The 22,575-nt window shown below is 41.6% G+C and overlaps 1 protein-coding gene across 1 annotated transcript in view; it reads left to right on the plus strand.

Annotated features, from left to right (window-relative positions):
• The window catches only part of fa2h (fatty acid 2-hydroxylase), a 67,210-nt gene extending 44,635 nt beyond the window's left edge, over positions 1 to 22,575 (plus strand). The window contains exons 3-7 of the mRNA XM_037540775.1: positions 15,138 to 15,280; positions 17,177 to 17,277; positions 17,793 to 17,965; positions 19,044 to 19,296; positions 20,177 to 22,575. Coding sequence (XP_037396672.1) covers positions 15,138 to 15,280; positions 17,177 to 17,277; positions 17,793 to 17,965; positions 19,044 to 19,296; positions 20,177 to 20,244 — 738 coding nt within the window. The 3' untranslated portion in view covers positions 20,245 to 22,575. The remainder of the gene's footprint in view (positions 1 to 15,137; positions 15,281 to 17,176; positions 17,278 to 17,792; positions 17,966 to 19,043; positions 19,297 to 20,176) is intronic.

Below are 22,575 nucleotides of genomic sequence, written 5' to 3' on the forward strand. Positions count from 1 at the left end.
AGGAGATACTTCAGTAGAAAAAAGTAACAAACACTAAAACTGGAGTTCAAGAAATGAATCAAAGCTACAGAGCAAATGTGACTCCTAACAACCACCTGGAAGACCTGGTCGACACCAAAACTGCCCCCATCAGATAAACAGCACTGAAAGCTTTGATCTCGGAGAGAGAGGAGAAGATCAAACTGCTTCAGATCTGAAAATATCCACAGGGGTTTTTGTCCATCCTTCCACTGTGAGAAGACCACTCAGCGCTGTGGGTCTGAAAGGATGTGTAGCTGATCAAGAAGAACCTCACTGAGAAAAGGAGACAGACAGATCAAACAAAGAAGCTGAACTATGGACTGACCACCCCAGAGTCCAGACCTCAGCACCACTGAATGGGTTTGATTACTTCAGAAAATCAACCAGCTTCTAAGACTGAACTTTGGAGGCGTGTCTGCAGGTTCTTTGAGGAACTGAAAGTGAGGCTCCTGAAAAAAGCAGAAGTTCTAATGAAAGTAAAGTAAAAATTGAAATTATATTTGGTTGTTGTCCTGTTGAAATTTCTTTTGTTTTTATGTTTTCTGTCTTTGTCCCTTTTTTCTGACACTGAAGAATGAATAAATTGTACTAAAATGACTGTAATTTATATCAAGAGATTAAATTGGTGCCTCATACCTCAAGATGGCAATTTAAACAAAAATGGCTGGAAGAACCTGGCTTTGTCTCCTACCTGGATGAGCAAATAAAATGATATTTTGAAACAAACACAACAGAAACATCTGCTAGTATAAGGTGGGAAGCCTTTAAAGCATTTATTAGGGGTCAGATAATTAGTACCACTAGTACGAAAGCTAACCAAACATATCAGAAGGTGAAAACTCTGGAAGCAAAAATAAAACAGAACAGTATTATTACCAATCAGGTTCTCCTGAAGTGCATCAAAATTTACTACTGTTGAGAGCACAGTATAATGAATTATCGGCATCCAAAGCAATGACAAGCCTATTACGACTTAAACAAACTTTATGATCAGGGGGGAAAAGCAGGGAAGGTACTTGCTTGGCGTATTACAGAGTGGAGGGAGTATTACTTCTTTACAGAATAAACAAGGAGAGGAAATTGTAGAAATAAATGAAACGTTCAGGATATTTTATGAAGAACTCTATAGGGCAGAAACTCCTCATGACAATCCAAAACTGAGAGATTTTCTAGATAAAATACATTTACCCTCAATACCAGAAGTACTTAAAATAGATTTAGAGCAAGATATAACCTTGGAGGAAATAGCCACAGCAATTGATGGTATAAGTGTAGGAAAAACACCAGGACCAGATGGTCTACCTATTGAAATCTATAAAAAGTTTAAGAAAAGATTGCAGGCTCCTCTTTTAGAAATGTTTAAGGAATCATTTATTGAGGGAATTCTTCCACCCTCTCTAAGAGGAGCTTTGATTACCTTGTTGCCAAAAGCTGGTTGTCACGATTGGCTCCTCCCACTCCATGTGCCTTTTTGTTTTGGTTTAAGTCCTGCCCCCTGTTTGGTTACTCCGCCCCTGATTGTGTTCACCTGTCCCTCGTTACCCTTTGTTACTTAAGCCCTGTGTTTGCACTTTGTCTTTGCTGGTCTTTGTTCGATGTATCATTCTGTTTGTTGGCTTCGTTGGAATCTCTGTATTGTTCATCGTATTCTGGTCTGTCATGTCTGAACCCCGTTTTCTCCGTGTTGGCTCTATGACCCTGGACCGTATTGACCACGACCCTGGATTTGCCCTTAATAAATCTCGCTTATCTCAGCACATGAGTCCGCCTCCTCGCTCCCCGTTACACTGGTAAACTAAATAATAAATGTGAGAATTTGAGGCCAATTAGTCTTCTGAATGCAGATGCAAAGGTGTTATGCAAGATTTTAGCTAGACGGATTGAGGAAACAATACCAGTGATAATAGGAAAGGATCAGAACGGTTTTATTCGGGGCAGACAGGGCTTCCACAATATCAGAACCAAGAGGATGCACCAGATACAGCTTTGCTTTCACTGGACTCTGAAAAAGTCTTTGACCGCGTGGAGTGGCCATATTTATTTGAAATTCTTGAACGTTTTGGGATGGGTGAGAATTTTTGCAAATGGATAAATTTGCTCTATACAGAACCATATGCAGAAATACTGACTAATGGAATTGTTTCAAAAGCTATTCAGGTGAAGCGGGGGTGTAGACAGGGTTATCCTCTGTCTCCACTATTGTTTATCATGGCAATAGAACCATTTGCAATTGCAGTAAGGAATCATATCAAAATCTCTGGAATAAATATAGGAGATCAGGAACACCGCCTAGCATTATATGCAGATGATGTCATTCTTTTTCTTAGGGATTTGGGGACGTCTATCCCTGCCTTGTTAGATTTGATTAACACATTTGGGAAGATCTCGGGTTTTAAAATAAATAAATCTAAAACTTCTGTAATGCTATTAAATCATGCAGAAAGAAAAAAATCCACCCGAGGTGACCCTCCAATTCAATATTGTGGACTGTTTCACATATTTAGGCATTAAAATTGTACCAAATCTTGAGAATATTGTAGAAACTAACTACAAACCTTTGTTACAGGAAATTTCAAATTCACTAGACAGATGGATATCAATACCAATGTCACTAATAGGGAAAATTAATGCTCTTAAAATGAATATACTGCCTAAACTGTTGTATTTGTTTCAAAATTTGCCATTACCACCACCAAATAACTTCTTTTCTTATTTAAAGACCCTTTTTACGCGTTTTCTATGGAACAACAGACGTTCCAGGTTGCGCATGTCATTGATGTACTTACCCTATGATAGAGGGGGGCTTAGGTGCCCCAATATCCTCTAGTACTATTGGGCAGCACAGCTAAGGGGATTGATGTTTTACTTTACAGAAAAAGATGCTCCCTTGTGGAGAGAGATGGAAGGCCATCGTTTGGGCCTACCCCTTCCCATTTACCTTTACTCGGCTTCTGGTAAAAATCTTTAAAAAAGCACTAAGAATCCCATAGTTAGAAATATGATTCTTGTATGGCATCAAGTCAAAAAATATTTGGGAGAAAGTGACTCTCTCTCTTTGTTTAATCCGATATGGGGCAATGAATCATTTCCATCAGGGAGGTATGATGGGGGGTTTAAAATTTTCGCTAAAAAAGGAATAGAAGCAATAGCAGATTTGAAGAAATAGCCGATAAATATAGTATATCACGTAAACATTTTTTCAAATATTTACAAGTGAGAAACTTTATTAAAATACAACAAAATCAGTCACTTTCTATTCCTGTTTTGTCCAAAATAGAAAAATTAATGGTTAAGAATTGTTTGGGGAGGGGTGTCATTTCCAACATATATAACCGTTTAATGGGTGAATCCTTAGAATCATCGATAGAAAGATTGGAGGCATGGAGAAGGGACCTACAGGAGGACATCTCCGTTGAGGATTGGGAGAAGGCATGCAATAGAGCTCACTCACAAACAAACTCGCGTCTTAAATTAATACAATATAATTGGCTGCTACGTACATATATAACTCCAGAAAGGCTCAATACATATAATAATGCTGTACCTGATGTGTGTATCAAGTGTGGTAAAGAAAAAGGGGACACTCTTTCACTGTCTGTGGCAGTGTGCCTATATAAGACGATACTGGGAAGCAGTGAGGGACGGTATCCAGAACATCCTGTGTATACAGATACCATTGGACCCAAAGCTCTTCCTATTGGGTATATATCCAATGAATTACAAAATCAGGAAAAGACATCAACAGTTTTTAGAAATTGGTATATTGTTAGCTAAAAGAGTTATTGCTGTATCGTGGAAAAGAACAGGTGTGCCAGGTATGGATAAATGGTGAGGTGAATTATCTACAACTTTGCCCTTAGAAAACATTTCTTATGCTATCAAAGTACTCGTCCTTTTATAGTATTTGGGGTCCATTCGTCAACTATCTAGAGAATACTGATTTAACTCAAATGTTGTAAGAACATAAAACCCTCTGCAACTTAAAATATGTAGCGCCATTTGTTTTTCCCCATCCACTGCTCAGAAGTAATGCAAGTAAACAATGATTTGATAACTTTAATACTCTTACAATACCCTCAACTTATCTACAATTATTTTAAATTTCATGTATGTATGTATGTGTATGTATGTATATGTGCATGTGTATGTATGTGTATGGGCATGCATATGCGGTATGTGTATGTATACGTATGTATATGCATATGTATGTGAAATTTTTTTTGGGGGGGTGTTTAGATATGTTTATAATGTTGTGGTAAACATGACAATTTGTTAAAATCAATAAAGACAATGTTAGCAAAAAAAATGACTATTATTAAATGAATGAAGGGCACGAGAGAGAGAGACAGAGGGCGAGAGAGAGAGAGGGGGCGAGAGAGAGAGAGGGGGAGAGAGAGTGAAAGAGGGCGAGAGAGAGAGGGCAAGAGAGAGGGAGAGAGAGAGAGGGTGAGAGAGAGAGAGAGAGAGAGAGAGAGAGAAAGAGGGCGAGAGAGAGAGAGAGGGTGAGAGAGAGAGAGAGAGAGAGAGAAAAAGAGGGTGAGGGTGAGAGAGAGAGAGAGAGAGAGAGAGAGGGGGAGAGAGAGAGAGTGAAAGAGGGCGAGAGAGAGAGGGCAAGAGAGAGGGAGAGAGAGAGGGTGAGAGAGAGAGAGAGGGTGAGAGAGAGAGAGAGAGAAAGAGGGCGAGAGAGAGAGAGGGTGAGAGAGAGAGAGAGAGAGAGAAAAAGAGGGTGAGGGTGAGAGAGAGAGAGAGGGCGAGAGAGAGAGAGAGAAAGAGGGCGAGAGAGAGAGAGAGGGGGCGAGAGAGAGAGAGGGGGCGAGAGAGAGAGAGAGGGAGAGAGAGAGAGTGAACGAGGGCGAGAGAGAGAGGGCAAGAGAGAGGGAGAGAGAGAGGGTGAGAGAGAGAGAGAGAGAGAGGGTGAGAGAGAGAGAGAGAGAGAGAGAGAGAGAAAGAGGGCGAGAGAGAGAGAGAGGGTGAGAGAGAGAGAGAGAGAAAAAGAGGGTGAGAGAGAGAGAGAGAGAAAAAGAGGGTGAGAGAGAGAGAGAGGGCGAGAGAGAGAGAGAGAGAGAAAGAGGGCGAGAGAGAGAGAGAGGGTGAGAGAGAGAGAGAGAGAGAGAGAGAGAAAGAGGGCGAGAGAGAGAGAGAGAGAGAGAGAGAGAGAGAAAAAGAGGGCGAGAGAGAGAGAGAGAGAGAGAGGGCGAGAGAGAGAGAGAGAGAGAGAGAGAGAGAAAAAGAGGGCGAGAGAGAGAGAGAGGGCGAGAGAGAGAGGGCGAGAGAGAGAGAGAGAGAGAGAGAGAGAGAGAGAGAGAGCTCGAGAGAGAGAGAGAGAGCGAGCGAGAGAGAGCGAGAGGAGGAGTGAAAGAGTGGTGTTTATCAGCCTTTCTCTGTCTGGGTCACTGTGTCACTCATTTAGCATGACACTCATCAACCCTGTCAACAACCCTCACAAACCCTCTGGGTGAAGTCTGCACTGAAAAGAGAGAAAAAAGGCCAAAAAAGCAGAAGCATTTTTTTGTTGCTCCCACGAGGCTGCAGTTTCACTTGTGACAGAAAACAGTAGTGCATGAACACAGTTTCTATTTCTGTCTCCGTTGTCTCCCTCTCTCTCCTCTTTTCTGTATTTCTTTTTATTTATTTGAAATTCTGTTTTTTTTTGTTTCTCTTATTTTTATTCTTTTTCTCTCTATTCTCCTTGTTTCTCCTAGTTTCTCTCTATTTCTTTGCTTCTCTTTGTTATTGTGTTTCTCTTGCTCTCTAGGTTTATCTTCCTAGTTCCACCACACACTCTTTCTTTCTCTCTATTCCTCTCTCTGCCCTTGTTTATCTTTGCTGTTTGTATGATCTCAGTTTGTGCGCTCTCTGGTTTGTAACTGACTCAGAGTGAGAGAGGTGACCATACCACAGGTCACTCACCCCTTTTCACAGAAGAACAACTTACAATTATATAACACATCCCGCCTAAGCCCTGTTGAAACTACTAATCCAGTATGAATCTGCAGTGTGTGTAGTTTTATGGTCTGACAGTAATAATTGTGGAGTGATTTTAATCCAGTATGAATCTGCAGTGTGTGTAGTTTTACGGTCTGACAGTAATAATTGTGGAGTGATTTTAATCCAGTATGAATCTGCAGTGTATGTAGTTTTACAGTCTGACTGTAATAATTGTGGAGTGATTTTAATCCAGTATGAATCTGCAGTGTGTAGTTTTACAGTCTGACTGTAATAATTGTGGAGTGATTTTAATCCAGTATGAATCTGCAGTCCCTCCCATCGACCCACCACCAATGGGAGGGGCAGTAGTAGGGGTTCGGTGCGTTGTGGATCGGGCAGTGTCCGAAGGCGTGGGCCTTGGCGTTCTGATCCTCGGTTGCTGAAACTGGCTTTTGGAACTTGGAACGTTACCTCACTGGCGGGGAAGGAGCCTGAGTTGGTGCGCAAGGTTGAGAGATACCGGCTAGATATAGTCGGGCTCACCTCAACACACAGCTTGGGCTCTGGGTCCAATCTCCTTGAGAGGGGCTGGACTTTATTCTTTTCTGGAGTTGCCCATGGTGATAGGCGGCGGGCAGGTGTGGGCTTTCTCATAGCCCCTCGACTCGGTGCCTGTATGTTGGGGTTTTCTCCGGTGGACGAGAGGGTAGCTTCCCTATGCCTTCGGGTTGGGGAACGGGTCCTGACTGTTGTCTGTGCTTATGCACCGAACAGCAGTTCAGAGTACCCAGCCTTCTTAGAGTCCTTGGGAAGGGTGCTTGAAAGTGCTCCTCCTGGAGACTCTATTGTCCTACTGGGGGACTTCAACGCTCACGTGGGCAATGACAGTGAGACCTGGAGGGGTGTGATTGGGAGGAATGGCCTCTCTGATCTGAACCCGAGTGGTGTTCAGTTTTTGGACTTCTGCGCAAACCACAGTTTGTCCATCACGAACACCATGTTTGAACACAAGGATGTCCATAAGTGCACATGGCACCAGGACACCCTAGGCCGCAGTTCAATGATTGACTTTGTAGTCGTGTCATCGGACTTGCGGCCATGTGTTTTGGACACTCGGGTAAAGAGAGGAGCTGAGCTGTCAACTGATCACCACCTGGTGGTGAGTTGGATCAGGTGGTGGGGGAAGATGCCTTTCAGACCAGGCAAGCCCAAACGTATAGTGAGGGTTTGCTGGGAACGTCTAGTAGAAGAACCTGTCAGATTGATCTTCAACTCACACCTCCGTCAGAACTTTGACCAGATATCGGGGGAGGTGGGGGACATTGACTCAGAATGGGCCATGTTCCGTTCCTCCATTTCTGAAGCGGCTGACTGAAGCTGTGGCCGTAAGGTAGTTGGTGCCTGTCGGTGCGGTAATCCTCGAACCCGGTGGTGGACACCCCAGGTGAGAGATGCCGTCAAGCTGAAGAAGAAGTCCTACCGGGCATGGTTGGCCTGTGGGACACCAGAGGCAGCTGGCAGGTATCAACAGGCCAAGCGATCTGCGGCTTCAGTTGTTGCCAAGGCAAAAACCTGTGTATGGGAGGAGTTTGGTGAGGCCTTGGAAAGTGACTTTAAGTCGGCTCCGAAAAGATTCTGGCAAACCGTCAGGCGACTCAGAAGGGGAAAGCAGTGTGCCACTAGCACTGTATATAGTGGAGATGGTGTGCTGCTGACTTCGCCTGAAGACGTCATTGGGCGGTGGAAGGAATACTTTGAGGACCTTCTCAATCCCACCGACACGTTCTCCAGTGAGGAGGCTGAGACTGGGGACATGGGAATAGGCTTGTCCATTACTGAGGCCGAAGTCGCTTAGGTAGTTAAGAAGCTCCTTGGTGGCAAGGCTCCAGGGGTGGATGAGATCCGCCCTGAGTTCCTCAAGGCTCTGGATGTTGTGGGGCTGTCTTGGCTGACACGCCTTTTCAACATTGCGTGGACATCGGGGGTGGTGCCACTGGATTGGCAGACTGGGGTGGTGGTGCCTCTTTTTAAAAAAGGGGACCGGAGGGTGTGTTCCAACTACAGGGGAATCACACTCCTCAGCCTCCCTGGCAAGGTCTATGCAGGGGTACCGGAGAAGAGAGTCCGGCTTATAGTCGAACCTTGGATCCAGGAGGAACAGTGCGGGTTCCGCCCTGGTCGTGGAACACTGGACCAACTCTTCACCCTCTCCAGGATTCTGGAGGGTTCATGGGAGTTTGCCCAACCAGTCCACATGTGCTTTGTGGATCTGGAGAAGGCATTCGACTGTGTTCCCCGGGGTATTCTGTGGGAGGTGCTTCGGGAGTACGGGGTACATGGCTCTTTGCTACGAGCCATTCAGGCCCTGTACAAACAAAGCTGGAGTTTGGTTCGCATAGCCGGCAGTAAGTCAGACTCGTTTCCAGTGAGAGTTGGACTCCGTTAGGGCTGCCCTTTGTCACCGATTCTATTCATAATTTTTATGGATAGAATTTCTAGGCGCAGTCAAGGGATGGAGGGTGTCCGGTTTGGTGACCTCAGGGTCATATCGCTGCTGTTTGCAGATGATGTGGTCCTATTGGGGACATCAGGCCGCGAACTTCAGCTTTCGCTGGATCGGTTTGCAGCCGAGTGTGAAGCGGCTGGGATGAGAATCAGTACCTCTAAATCCGAGACCATGGTTCTCAGGCGGAAAAGGGTGGAGAGCCCTCTCTGGGTCGGGGATAGGCTCTTGCCTCAAGTGGAGGAGTTCAAGTATCTCGGGGTCTTGTTCACGAGTGATGGTACAAGGGAGCGGGAGATTGACAGGCGGATTGGTGCTGGGTCAGCAGTGATGCGGGCTCTTTACCGGTCTGTTGTGGTAAAGAAAGAGCTGAGCCATAAGGCAAGGCTCTCGATTTACCGGTCGATCTACGTTCCCACCCTCACCTATGGTCATGAGCTTTGGGTAATGACCGAAAGAATAAGATCGCGAATACAAGCGGCCGAAATGAGTTTCCTCCGCAGGGTGTCTGGACTCTCCCTTAGAGATAGGGTGAGAAGTTCAGTCATCCGGGAGGGACTCGGAGTAGAGTCGCTGCTTCTTCACGTCGAGAGGAGCCAGCTGAGGTGGTTCGGGCATCTGGTTAGGATGCCTCCTGGACGCCTCCCTCGGGAGGTGTCACAGGCGAGTCCACCTGGGAGGAGACCCCGGGGAAGACCCAGGACACGCTGGCGCGACTATATCGCCCAGCTGGCCTGGGAGCGCCTCGGAATCCCCCTTGGAGAGCTGGTGGAAGTGGCTGGGGAAAGGGAGGTCTGGGCTTCATTGCTTAGGATGCTGCCCCCGCGACCCGAACCCCGGAGAAGCGGAAGATAATGGATGGATGGATGGATGGATGAATCTGCAGTGTGTAGTTTTACAGTCTGACTGTAATAATTGTGGAGTGATTTTAATCCAGTATGAATCTGCAGCGTGTGTAGTTTTACAGTCTGACTGTAATAATTGTGGAGTGATTTTAATCCAGTATGAATCTGCAGTGTGTGTAGTTTTACAGTCTGACTGTAATAATTGTGGAGTGATTTTAATCCAGTATGAATCTGCAGTGTGTAGTTTTACAGTCTGACGGTAATAATTGTGGAGTGATTTTAATCCAGTATGAATCTGCAGTGTGTGTAGTTTTACAGTCTGACTGTAATAATTGTGGAGTGATTTTAATCCAGTATGAATCTGCAGTGTGTAGTTTTACAGTCTGACGGTAATAATTGTGGAGTGATTTTAATCCAGTATGAATCTGCAGTGTGTAGTTTTACAGTCTGACGGTAATAATTGTGGAGTGATTTTAATCCAGTATGAATCTGCAGTGTGTGTAGTTTTACAGTCTGACTGTAATAATTGTGGAGTGATTTTAATCCAGTATGAATCTGCAGTGTGTGTAGTTTTACAGTCTGACGGTAATAATTGTGGAGTGATTTTAATCCAGTATGAATCTGCAATGTGTGTAGTTTTATTTTTATTTATTCATTTATTTTTTTTTGTATTAAACCTGCCAACACCCCCCTCCTCGGAGGACTAATTTTTCTTTATTACTTGTATAGGACATTTGTTTTAGTATATGCTGCCATCGTGTAGACGGAGGACAAAAATTTGCCAATATACAAGCAAACAAAAATTACAAGGGGCAAGAAAGGAGGGAAAAAATGGTAGAAATTGGGAGAGAAAAATAAATAAATAAAAAAGAAATAAAGAAACATACAGAACATGTAACACAAAAACAAGAAAAAAAGAAAACGCACATCCACATATACATACACACATTTCCACACACTCGTACATCCACACATACAGACGCCCACCCTGTGTGCCATATCTCAATTCGGACTTATTAATAAAAAGCCAGAAGCACGATGTCAGAATTTCCACAGACCTGATCAACAGGTTCAGAAGCTACAACAGGAAGGTTTCTCTTACAGCTGTGGAGAGATAAGAAACAACAACATCAACGCCAACTATGATAATATTATAACAATTACATATATATATATATATAACAATATAACAATATAACAATAATATAAGAATTGCTGATGCTGTAAAATTGCATCAGCACATCATAATATGCTGATCTGAAGGTGGTGATTCAGCTGCCTACATTTTGGAGTATTAGAATCATTTATAACATCACTTATAATAAAAATACAGTTTTGTCTTAAATTTGGCCTAATTTTAAACAATACACTTAAAAAGGTGTAATGATTTTATTGTCTGTATTCCATTACTATATATATATATATATATATATATAAATATATATATATATATATATATATATATATATATATATATATATATATATATGCATAGATACTTCCTCTAATTATGTTTGTGAATCCAATGTATTCATAAAAATAACCACAATAAATTCAACTCAACAATAATTAAAGTATATATACAGTTTCATGATGCATACCTTAAAGGGGAGTTTCATCAATGTTTCAAATTTTCGATATAATTAAAGATGTAGACTCATTCAGAGTGGCTTGATTTAAGTGATTTTAGTCAGAACTGTTCACAGTGATGGCGATAGGAACCACACGGCCACCTCTAAAAGCTCCTCACAGAAAATGATTGCATTAAATTACATTAAATGGTTATGAATACACTGCCTGATGTCTGAGATATTATTTTATAATAGGCTTGAGAAGGTTTTGGCCTAAAATGCATTGCTATATTTTATCATGCATGGCTGAGAGGTACAAAACAGTCCATAAAGTAAACATATTTTTTCAGATTTACCACAATTTTACTGCAATCAACATTGCATATAAAAGCTTGTGTAGGTTCACTGGTCGTTTTGGATAGTGAATAAAATGGCTATACTTGTGTTGTGGTCATTGAGACTCCTGGTTCCTATCACCACCACTGTAAAGACGTCTGTATGTTTCTCTAGAGCGGAGTATTTCAGATCAAACCGCTCAGAATGTCTTTGTTTACATCTCAGCTATTTAATTTTGAGAAATTTTGAAAAATGGACGGAGTTCCCCTTTAACTGCATTGAACCATGAGATGTGCACTCCTAATAAAGAGTTGTTTATTGTGATAATACTTTGCAGATTGTTAAAATGATGTATTATGAAGAGCTTTTAAACAGTCCTGTGAAGTGACCATTGTGGAATTAGCACCTGTAGTGGTCAGTAGAGAAGCATTCGACCACACAGTGCCCAGTTAAGGTTTTCTATTCCACCTTAAAATGGTGCAGCAGTTACACTCTGGCTCTTATTTGAACAAGAAGCTGACAACTTCATCCGTTCCAGCTAAAGGCGATACAGCAGAGAGCGTCTCGTACAAACTGGCCCAGGCTGATTTTCTGAAGCTTTCTGTAATCTCACTTCTTCTCAGGAAGACCTCTTTCTGCACTATGTCATATCATTAGTCAGCTGACCCAGGCTGATCACCACTGAACTGCTTCCTTAGTCAGATCACAAGACGCTGGTCCTTTTCAGGCAGGGCACTTGCATATTACAGTCTCAGCCTATCGAAGAGGCCGTGCTGTGTTTATAGAGCTTCACACCATCCAAACTTTCACTTCCTTCCTCTGTCTGTGCAGCCAGTGCGAGTAATAGAGAATGCAGGTCAATCTCTGTCACATCTTACACAAATAGAAAACCACCTCAACAGAAATGATGACCGATTATCTAAAGATACCGTCACTCACAGCAGCGTTTCACTTTATCTGAGATACTAAACACACCTGCCCTCCCTCACTCTGAGACATGGTGGTAGCGCCCCCTGCTGCGCATTTCACCAACCACGTCTGCGCCTTCCGGGTTACCTTTGGCACAGAAACTCGGTTGTTTGAACTTCTTCAGTGACTTCACTCAGTAAAGATGAAGAGTGTAGTACATTTCTAACAAGACACTGACTATTTAATGATTTTAATGAATTTTATTTAATGAGTTAACACAGGTTTCATTTTTAAACTGGGTGGCGTCACTCATGTTTATTTATGTCTTCATTTTGCCAAAAGCAGGCAACATTTTCCATCCAGGGTACCACTTTAAAATACAACTACCTTTATAAAGGGTGTATAAATAGTCAACCATTAATAAATAATGGTTGTTAGTTAATTAATCATTGATAAGTAGTTATAGCACAGTAATAAGAAGGGCAAACATGAGCTGTTACATCTGATGAATGTGAACATGTGATGAAGCTGACAGGCTGAATGCTGACTGATGAAGACAAAGTAAGATCAATAAACGTCAGCAAATGTAGTTTGACAGTAGAAATGAATCTGTTAGCCGAACGACAGGCCACTGTTGCCCTTTTTATTCTTGTGTTGTAAATGCTTATTAATGGTTTTATTCTCTTTAAGACCTAATGAATAACCATTAAGAAACTAATTTTAAGCTATCATGAACCATTTATAAGGGTAGTCTTATTTTAAAGTGGTACCCCATCCAGTGACATATACAATGGCCTCAAAAGGAACTGGACACCGCTTAGCCATAACTTGATTGACGTTACTTAGGTTACTTTATAAAATGTTCATCTTTTTATGTGATTTTTAAAAATATTTTATTATATTTTGTGGCGTGCTACATGTGTGCCCATAGAAGTCAGGTGTAGAGGTTTTGTTGGCTACTAACTTCTGCCTCCTGGGCATTGCAGGGCTGCCTGAGAGTAACATCAGAGGCTGCTGAGAAAGCCTCAAGATGGTTCTGGATTAAGAGGGGCACAGGCCGAGATTTGCTCAGCCCTGGTCGGATCGCCTTGGGGAAGGTGTCTGATAGTTGAAATTCAAACATGCAGTGACCCCAGGTACCATCACTGATGATGGGCATCGCATAGATACACTAAAAAAGCTGTTAAAAGCTGTTATTGTTATTTATCACTTTTCAGGTCTTCAAAGTTTTAAGAGTATTTATATTCATGCTATTTAAGACTAAGTTTCTGTTGTGAGTTTAAAACCTTGACATTTGACAACTGACAGTCATTAAAAGGCCTTAAAACTATTCTTGGGATCGGAGACTACATGTTTGTGTCGGTCAGGGCCTCGTGGAAATGATACTCAGATTTGAATCAGGTCAGTGTAGACACTTCCATTTAATCACTAGTAAACTTCAGTGAAGTTCTTAAAGCTACACTGAGTAAGTTGTGGGGATTTGGAGACCTCTCTGGTGGAAATGTGTAATTACGCGCAACATGCCAAAGAACATTTCGTAATGTGGGTTGTGCTTCGGGCCCCTTCCCCGAGTGGATGAAAATGATGATTGCAAATCAAAAGCGTATTCAGAGAGATCTCAAAGAGGAGCTGGTTTTCTCAGTGGTGTCACTGAGCTAGTCTTCACTGGCCGGATTGTGAGCTCAGAAGTGTACAAAGATATTTTCAATGCAAACTTGCAGAATAAACTGTTCGATCCAAAAGCGTCAGAAACTCACCAGCTGCTTTTTGAGACACTTTCTGCTTTTTTGAACACAGTCTTGGAATGTTTTGTTTAAAATAAGTGACACTTGGTTTGATATTTTGGTTCGTAACTTACTGAACTTCACAATTGTCTGAATACACGGTCAGCTACGTGGTTGGATAGTGTAGCAGGTAACACCTCTGCCTTCTACACTGTAGACTGGGGTTCAATCCCCTGTTTGGACAAGCACCCTACACTATACCAATAAGAGTCCTTGGGCCAGACTCCTAACACTCCTTGCGCCTACCTGTGTAAACTGAACAAACTGTAAGTCCCTCTGGATAAGAGCGTCAGCCAAGTGCCATAAATGTAAATGTAATACTTTTGGGGCCAGAACTCCCCAAAATATGTATTTGTGAGGCTTAAATATTAGTTTTCTTCTTCATTCCCTCTCCTCTCCTTTTTTTCTTCCTTTTTTGGAAACAATTGCTAGATATTTGGGCTATGGTGGGGGGATGGTTGTGGTGGGTTTGTGGGATTGGTGGATTTGTGTTTTCTGAGTTTGCTGTTGTATTGTTTTAAATGATTTAAAATGTAAAAATAAAATATAAAAAAATGGTGGTAATAATAATAATAATAATAATAATAATAATAATAATGATGATGATCATTTTATTCATAGAGCACATTTTATGCATGTAGCTGTTCAGTGCACTGTGCAATAAGCACTAAGTCTAGAAAATAAAAGGAGAAACGCACAGGCTAAAACATACTAATGAGAAGAATATTATATATATATATATATATATATATATATATATATATATATATATATATATATATATATATATATATATAATTATATAATTGTGTTTTTCTGTGTACTTCTGTATAAAAGTTAATCTATTGTGTTAAAAACCAAAAGAATTCCAGATTGTATAACTTAAGCCATTGAAACGAATGCACAGATATCATTACTGTTTGTTTCTTGAGATGTGGTGTTATTGTATGACAGAAAAGGCTGATCTCATTGTTAACAGACTGCTTGGTTGACATGTCTTCAGTGTGATTGACTCGTCTTTATATCAGGACCTCTCAGTGCAGTGAGGGTCATGTTAAAGGTTCTTGCACAAAGGCTTTAAATCACTTTATGCTGCATTTGAAAAAAAAAAATCAGTGAGACTGCGGCCACTGACCACAATCTACTTCTACTTTTCCACTAAAGCACATTTTCATCATTTGGCGTGTAGCAGAATCTGGCAGCAGTGTGTGTTTAACTTGCCCTGTGTATGTGTGTGTAGGATCTGGTGGACTGGAGGAAGCCTCTGGCCTGGCAGGTGGGTCATCTGGGGGAGAAATATGACGCATGGGTCCATCAGCCCGTGGACCGACCGATCCGACTGTTCGAGAGCGACTTCTTTGAGGCTAACACCAAAACTGCATGGTGTGTACACATACAGTGGTCTGTGTTCAGATGCAGAGGCTGTTAGAGTGACAGAGGAGATATGTGGTTGAATGTGGTGCATGTCATGACATTATAAAGCCCATTTACGGACTACAAGGATATTTGTTCCTGTATTTTAAAGTGATGCACTGAAATGAAAATTCCAGATCGAAACTGAAATTCAAGACGCACCCGGCTAAAAACCTACAGCAAAATCTGAAAGCACAAACATACTAAAACTACAAACTACAAGGTTATAAATTTGTACATGTTTACTATAAAAAGGTCTGCTTTAAAAAGGACAAAGCTGAATTGGCAATAAGTAAAAGTAGTTAAGAAAAATGAAAAAAACAAACGTTCTAAAGTTATTATGTAGGATACAGTATGTGCTACAAAATCTGATGACCTTGACAACAGAGAACGTATGGTAATTTAACCCTTGTGTGGTGTTCAGGCCTGTGAGATCCGTTTTCAAGGTGTACCGAAAGAAAAAATGATGTGATTTATTATTATTTCAACCTCAGATTCTTGGTCTTTGCTCATTTTCTGTGAAGAACATATAAAATAACCCATTTTCAGGGCCTTCACTCTGTTCACCCCCCACACATTTATATTGCACATGTGGTGTTGGGCTGAACCCACAGGGAGTAAAAGTGTGGAGATGCTGTCTACTTCACTCTGTTTTCCACCTACATGGCCTGCTGTTAGTGTGTGTGTGTGTGTATGTGAGGGTGGACAGCATGTACAGGCTGCTGACTGGCTACAGCTGCTAAAGGAGAACCCTACACTGGACACTTGTGATATTTTAAACATCTGTTGTTTTTACATAAACTGATATGGCTGTATTTATTCAGTGAAACCAATAATGCAGTGGGTCCACCAGACCACTGAGTACCACGCACATCAAGACCAAACAAGGGTTAAGGAAATGAATGCTGCTATTTTTTAGCTATACTTTTATTCTGTTTCTATTGTTTTGCTCTATTCTGTGTATTGAGTGAGATGTTATGTTTTCCAGTGGTATCTAACCTGTAGAAGTTCTTGAGCGTTATACCCTCTCGAGGTACTTGAGATGTGCAAAGAACAAGTAACTCATTGAACGTTCCTCATATAAACTGTTAAAAGCTCCACCCAAAAAAAATTTTCACTGTTGATCTGCTGCTGCTCCAACTGTTTGAACATGACTGTGTGAGTGGCACAGCAAAGTAAAATGAGCCAACAGCATTTAATCACTTTAATCAGATTATACTTCTCATTTCATTCTCGTTCAAATGTTTTGTTAAGGTTTAGATTTTTACACTTTGTCTTATTTAATCATTAGTTTTTTTCCTGACAAAATTGCTGACTAAACACTTTAGACCATTTTCAGCCAAAATGCTTTGATGGCCTAAATTGAAGTGTGTCACTAATTTAGCCCTTTTTGGAGCTGGATTAGTTAACTGACAAGATTAGACACAAGTGCTTAATCCTGTGGAAAACCATTACTTTTAGAGCTCTTTCAAGATTTTAATCCCTTTAATCCCTCACCAACATTTAACAGTGAAATAAGAGTATTTCTACAGTACTTATTGTTTAAATATAATAACTATGATGATTGTTCTAAATAAAAATGAATTACCGATTACAGAGAGGCATATTATAGTTCAAAAATAATCAGGCCTTCCCTGATAGTTCCCATCTGGCTTCATGCCAAACAGTTTGGCCAATCAAATCCCACATTATACAATCTTCTATGAGAAAACTAATCCAGCTCCAGTGGTGCCTTTGAGTTTTATGAGTTGGTTTTATTTATTTTAACTTCCCTCTCTGTCTTTCTTTGTGTGTTTTTTTGTGTTTGTGTGTGTGTGTGTGTGTGTGTGTGTGTGTGTGTGTGTGTGTGTGTGTGTGTGTGTGTAGGTACATGGTTCCTGCTGTGTGGATGCCGCTGGTTATTTATCTGAGCTGGTACTGCTACAGCTTGTTGGCACAAGGAAGCACCAGACTGTTTATAGCATCAGGTGCATTTACATTTACATTTACAGCATTTAGCAGACGCTCTTATCCAGATCAACTTACAAAAAGTGCTTCGTCTATCTAGAGAAAGTGTTTCTAGAGAAAGTGTCTTTGCTAGTTACCAATAGGTTAGAGAGAGAAGGCCAGTCCTGAGCTCAAATACTGCTAGAAACAAAAACCCACAAGCATCAAATATTGTGTATTTGACTGCGTGCATGTTACGCTACACGCTGTAGGAATCAGTATTACGTTTGTCCCAAGTCAAATATTGAACCACACGTGTGCATGCCGGCTGATGTCTGCCGCAAAGGGGACGACCGTGCCTGTTTGAAAGAGCTGATTGTACTCTGTGGCATATTAGTTATCTGTATAGTGGGACTGGCTTATTTGTTTTTAAATGAATAAATTAATCAATATAAAGTCATAGCAGGTGATCATTGCGGCTTCTGTAGCATAATAATGTTAATGTTGTTTTATTAAAGGCCACGTCCTAAAGCTGTGTTCCCTGTGTTGTGTCCAGATTACTCCATCCTGATCCATAAGTACAGCTTCCCCTTCATCTTCCTGGTGGGAGTGTTCATGTGGTCCTTTGTGGAGTACTGCATCCACCGTTTCCTCTTCCACATGCGTCCTCCCGCACACAACTATTACCTGATCACTCTGCACTTCCTGCTGCACGGACAGCACCACAAGGTGAGAGTTCTGCAAATTCAATCAGTGAGATGTTAACAGTCATTCAGAGGGATTTGGTGTGAAATGGTTCGTTGTAAAGAAATGAGGTGGTGATCGCAACCAGGGCTCTCAATGTGTGCAACACAAATATAGCCATTTTATTTACTGTCCAAAACAACCAGTGAACCTACTATTCGACTATTTAGCCTTAAAGCCCCCTGCATGTGCCATTCCCATGAAAATAAATGTAGGTCAAAATATCAAAACTGTTGGAAAACAATGCCTCAGACATGGTTCATAACCATTTAGTGTAATAACTTTATGAGAGGACGTTTGTAGAAGCATTAGAACACTTCAGACGTCTGGTTCCCATCACCACCACTGTAAAGAATTCCTATTTGGTACCATTCTCTAGAACCGAGCATTTCACATCAAGCCACTCTGAATGACTTTACATCTTAACCATTTAATTATGCAGAAATTAGAAATGAAAAAAATAAGTGAAGTTCCCCTTTAAGGCTCAGCTGTCTGAAACATTCAGACCGTAGACTTCAAACAATAATGTCTGTATTGAAGGAAATGCTTATGGAATGCGATTTTGATCCAAATGAAATTGACCTTGAAGAATCAGCAATGTGAAACAGAATTTGTTGTTTTTATCTGTGTTGAAATCTGCAAAATAATCAACAAAATTCTCTCTCTCTCTCTCTCTCTCTCTCTCTCTCTGTGTCTCTCTCTCTCTCTCTATCTCTGTGTCTCTCTGTCTCTGTCTCTCTCTCTCTGTGTCTCTCTCTCTCTCTCTCTCTCTCTCTCTGTGTCTCTCTGTCTCTCTCTCTCGCTCTGTGTCTCTTTTTCTCTGTCTCTCTCTCTCTCTGTGTCTCTGTCTCTCTCTCTGTGTCTCTGTCTCTCTCTCTCTCTCTCTCTGTCTCTCTCTCTCTGTGTCTGTGTGTCTCTGTCTCTCTCTCTCTCTCTCTCTCTCTGTCTCTCTCTCTCTCTCTCTCTCTCTCTCTGTGTGTCTGTCTCTGTCTCTCTGTCTCTCTCTCTCTCTCTGTGTCTCTCTCTCTCTCTCTCTGTGTCTCTCTCTCTCTCTCTCTCTCAGTCCCCTTTCGATGGCTCTCGTCTGGTTTTCCCTCCAGGCATCGCCTCCATCGTGATAGGAGCATTTTACCTGATTCTGAAGCAGCTGCTGCCGGAGGGTCTGGGTTTGTCTCTGTTTGTCGGGGGTCTGTGTGGGTATGTGATTTATGACATGATCCACTACTACCTCCACTACGGCTCCCCTCGCAAGGGCTCCTACCTGTACGGCCTCAAGGCCTACCACGTCAAACACCACTTCGAGCACCAAAGAGCAGGTATGTACTAAACTCTCTCTACTTAGTAATTCTGTGTAGATTTTGTCAGTTTGGGTTTCCAGTGCAGTCTTTCCTCCATAAGTGGTCTTAAAGCAGTAGTTTGATAAATTTACAACAGATTTACAAAATGTTCCCACTTACCTCAAATGTAGCTGACCAGCCAAGACAGCCGGGACACGTCTGAAACTTTCCTCAAACCATGTTGATTTGTTAAAGGGAATTTTTTTTGCATTAGTAAATGGATAAGATGTAAACAAAGTGATTCAGAGTGGTTTGATGTGAAATGCTCTGTTCTAGAGAAATTTACCCACTCAAATGTTTACAATAGCAGTGATAGGAACCAGGCATCTGAAGAGTCTAATGTGTATTACTGGATAGTAAATAAATGGCTGTATTTGTGTTGTAAACATGGCAACCCCTGGTTCCTGTCACCACCACTGTTAAGAAAAGTGAGGTGGTATGTTTCTCTGAATTGCACCATTTCACATTAAACCACTCTGAATGACTTTGTTTGATTGAATTTTAAAAACCAAATTTAAAAAGTGATGGTATTCCCCTTTAAGTCAACCCTAATACACTTGCTTGTGTGGTTTCTGACACTGTAAGGTACACTGTTAGCCATAAACATGGACAAAATTCAGGCTTCAAGACTGTGACGTAATGTTGTTCATGTTTATTGTTACATGCAACAGTGTGTCATAAACAGATTACATTAAAAATATCTTGAGCTGATCGACTACAATTGGGGTAAAGGAGGATAAAACTGTGGAAATTAGACACCTCCCACCGCACCACCTATCATATTCACCTAATGTCTTTATTGTTTCCCCCTTTTTCTGGTGCACTTTATTCACTAATGCTGTTTCTTTGCTCTCTCCAGGTTTTGGGATCACCACCACGTTCTGGGATTATCCCTTCAACACAGTTATCCCAAAGCAGACGTTTTGAAGCCCCGCCTTTTTTCACCAGTGTCTAAGCCCCGCCCCCAACCCCCCGCTGCACCACCGCTCCGGCTTTTACTCAGTGAGGGAGACCTCCCAGCGCCAGAAACGTCCCAAAATACTTATCATCATCATCATCATCGCTCATCTGCCAATATAGGAGAGGCATTTGAATATTGGAATTTATCTGCATATTTATATCTAATGAATCATGTTCTTTTAATAATGTTGGATAAAGTCTTTGTTAGAGGCATGGGAAGCCCCCTTCCAAACATCATGTACATAAAGGAAGAGCGATATAGGCAAGTGTGAGAGGGTGCGTGGATGTGAGGAGACAGGAAAGCAAGAAAGTGAGTGAGTGAGCGAGTTTTAGATGTAATTGTGAGCTAAAGCGAAGAAGAAGAGAGGAGGTGGGACCCTCCTGTGTCCGTTCAGTGGTCACCAAGGCCGCTGTCAGTGTAGAAGTGTACTCAGGAATGCCCCACTAATGCCCCAACACGACCTCACCATGCTTATATAAGGCTTGTCAGTGTTGCTGCTGTCAGAACCCAAAGTCTTCTGTCTTCTCCTGTCGGTTAGACTGCTGCTCCTCTAACGGACGACACTGACAAACTTTTGTTCTTGCATCATCTTTTCCTGCCATTTCTGTCAATTATTCTCAGAAACTTTAAGGAATACTCCTCCAGCGTTTTTCAACCTATTGTCTATCAGCTGCACCTGTCGCATGTGGTCAGTTAGAATTGACAATAGTTTTAATAAATTAACAGTGTTTTGTGGATTGGCAGACTTTCAGATTGACTGTACAATAAAGATGCAGCACTTTTGAGCTGCCATCGTCATGAAAAATACTATATAAATAACATAAATACCAAAAAAATGCTGGGGTACTCCTTTAAATTCATCAAAGCAAAATCACACTCTCTCTCTTTGTATTTCTCTGGGGAGTCTTTGTTTTTTGGTCTGTTAATGGACACCAATGTCCCTTCCATCCCTTTTTTACTTCATTTTGTAAGATAATGCCAACTTGTCCCAGCAATAGAACAATAGTCCTAGCCGGGGTGCAGCCACAGCCATTTGACTCCTTGCGTAACCCGTCATTAAAATATATTAGTGAGATGTTAAGCAGTGTTGCTTAAATAGAGATTAAAGGAGCGAAACAATGGCCCCCGGGCCTCCGAAACCGGGAAATGCAGGTGTGTTGTCATGGCGACAGAATCCGAACCCTCGAGGGCGTGACGCCGGGTGTTTGGGACTCTCCTTTTGGGAAGGTGTGGTTGCCTGGTTACCGTAGTTACCAGTTGGCGATTCGGGGTCACATAGGGCCGCGATGTTGTAGGCGTTGCCATGGCGACCCCATCCTGGGTTGACGATGATGGGTAGTGTCTGACCAGGCCATGGAGGAGAGCCCATGTAGTGCCATCAGCTGATCTCTCATCGGTTCACAATGGTGTCGGTTCATCCACCTCGTCCAGTGCTGTCTCTCTCTCTCTGTCTCAGGCTTTATTAATTAGTAAATGTGTTCTATGTCTTTTTTTATGTTTGTCTTTCTGGAGTCTAGTCCCTTTATTTTTAACATTTTTTTGAAGCAGAAGTCACTACATGTAAGAACTTGCCAATCTGGTCAAAAGGAAACTGAGGCCTCTTATACTAACTGCTGAATAAACCCATTTATTCCCATGGCATAATAAAAAAGTGATGCATTGGATTCACCTGATTAAAATGTGTGAATGACCTCAGCACAATTATTACATATAAATAAGAAAAAATGCAAAATTGTGTTTTGAGAAATTGATTCAATACATATTTAACTAAAAATGATTCAATGCATCATTTTATGAGGCCACAGTAATATTTAATATGTGCCTTAGAGCGCACTCCCTACCTCCCTGCTCCTTCCTACACTCGAATCATGTGACCGGTCAGTGGGATGCATCAATTAGGAGATGTATATGTCACGCCGAGGTTTTTGAACGTTGGGTCAGGCTTACAAATAAAGCATATAATCCAAAAAATCAAACATTTAGCAAAGTGTGACTGCGATAAGAAAGTAACATGATGTCCTTCCACCTCCTCCTTGGCCTGCGTCCCGCTGACCGGAGATTTCTTCCAGTTTTTGATTAAAGTACAAACAGTAAATATATTTACATTTGTTTACCTGTAAGCAAAGTTTTAAGATTTAATTCAGAGAAACAAAATCTTTAAAGGAAATAAAAAGCTAAAAAAAGATGCCTCTTATAAATATGAAAATCTGTTTACTACTATATATTTTTATGTTGCAATACATTTCTATGCAAATGCAAGTGCACTTGTAAATAAATGTGTGTATATTTCTGATGAA

This window comes from Pygocentrus nattereri, chromosome 8, assembly GCF_015220715.1.
Source record: "Pygocentrus nattereri isolate fPygNat1 chromosome 8, fPygNat1.pri, whole genome shotgun sequence".
Taxonomy (NCBI): domain Eukaryota; kingdom Metazoa; phylum Chordata; class Actinopteri; order Characiformes; family Serrasalmidae; genus Pygocentrus; species Pygocentrus nattereri.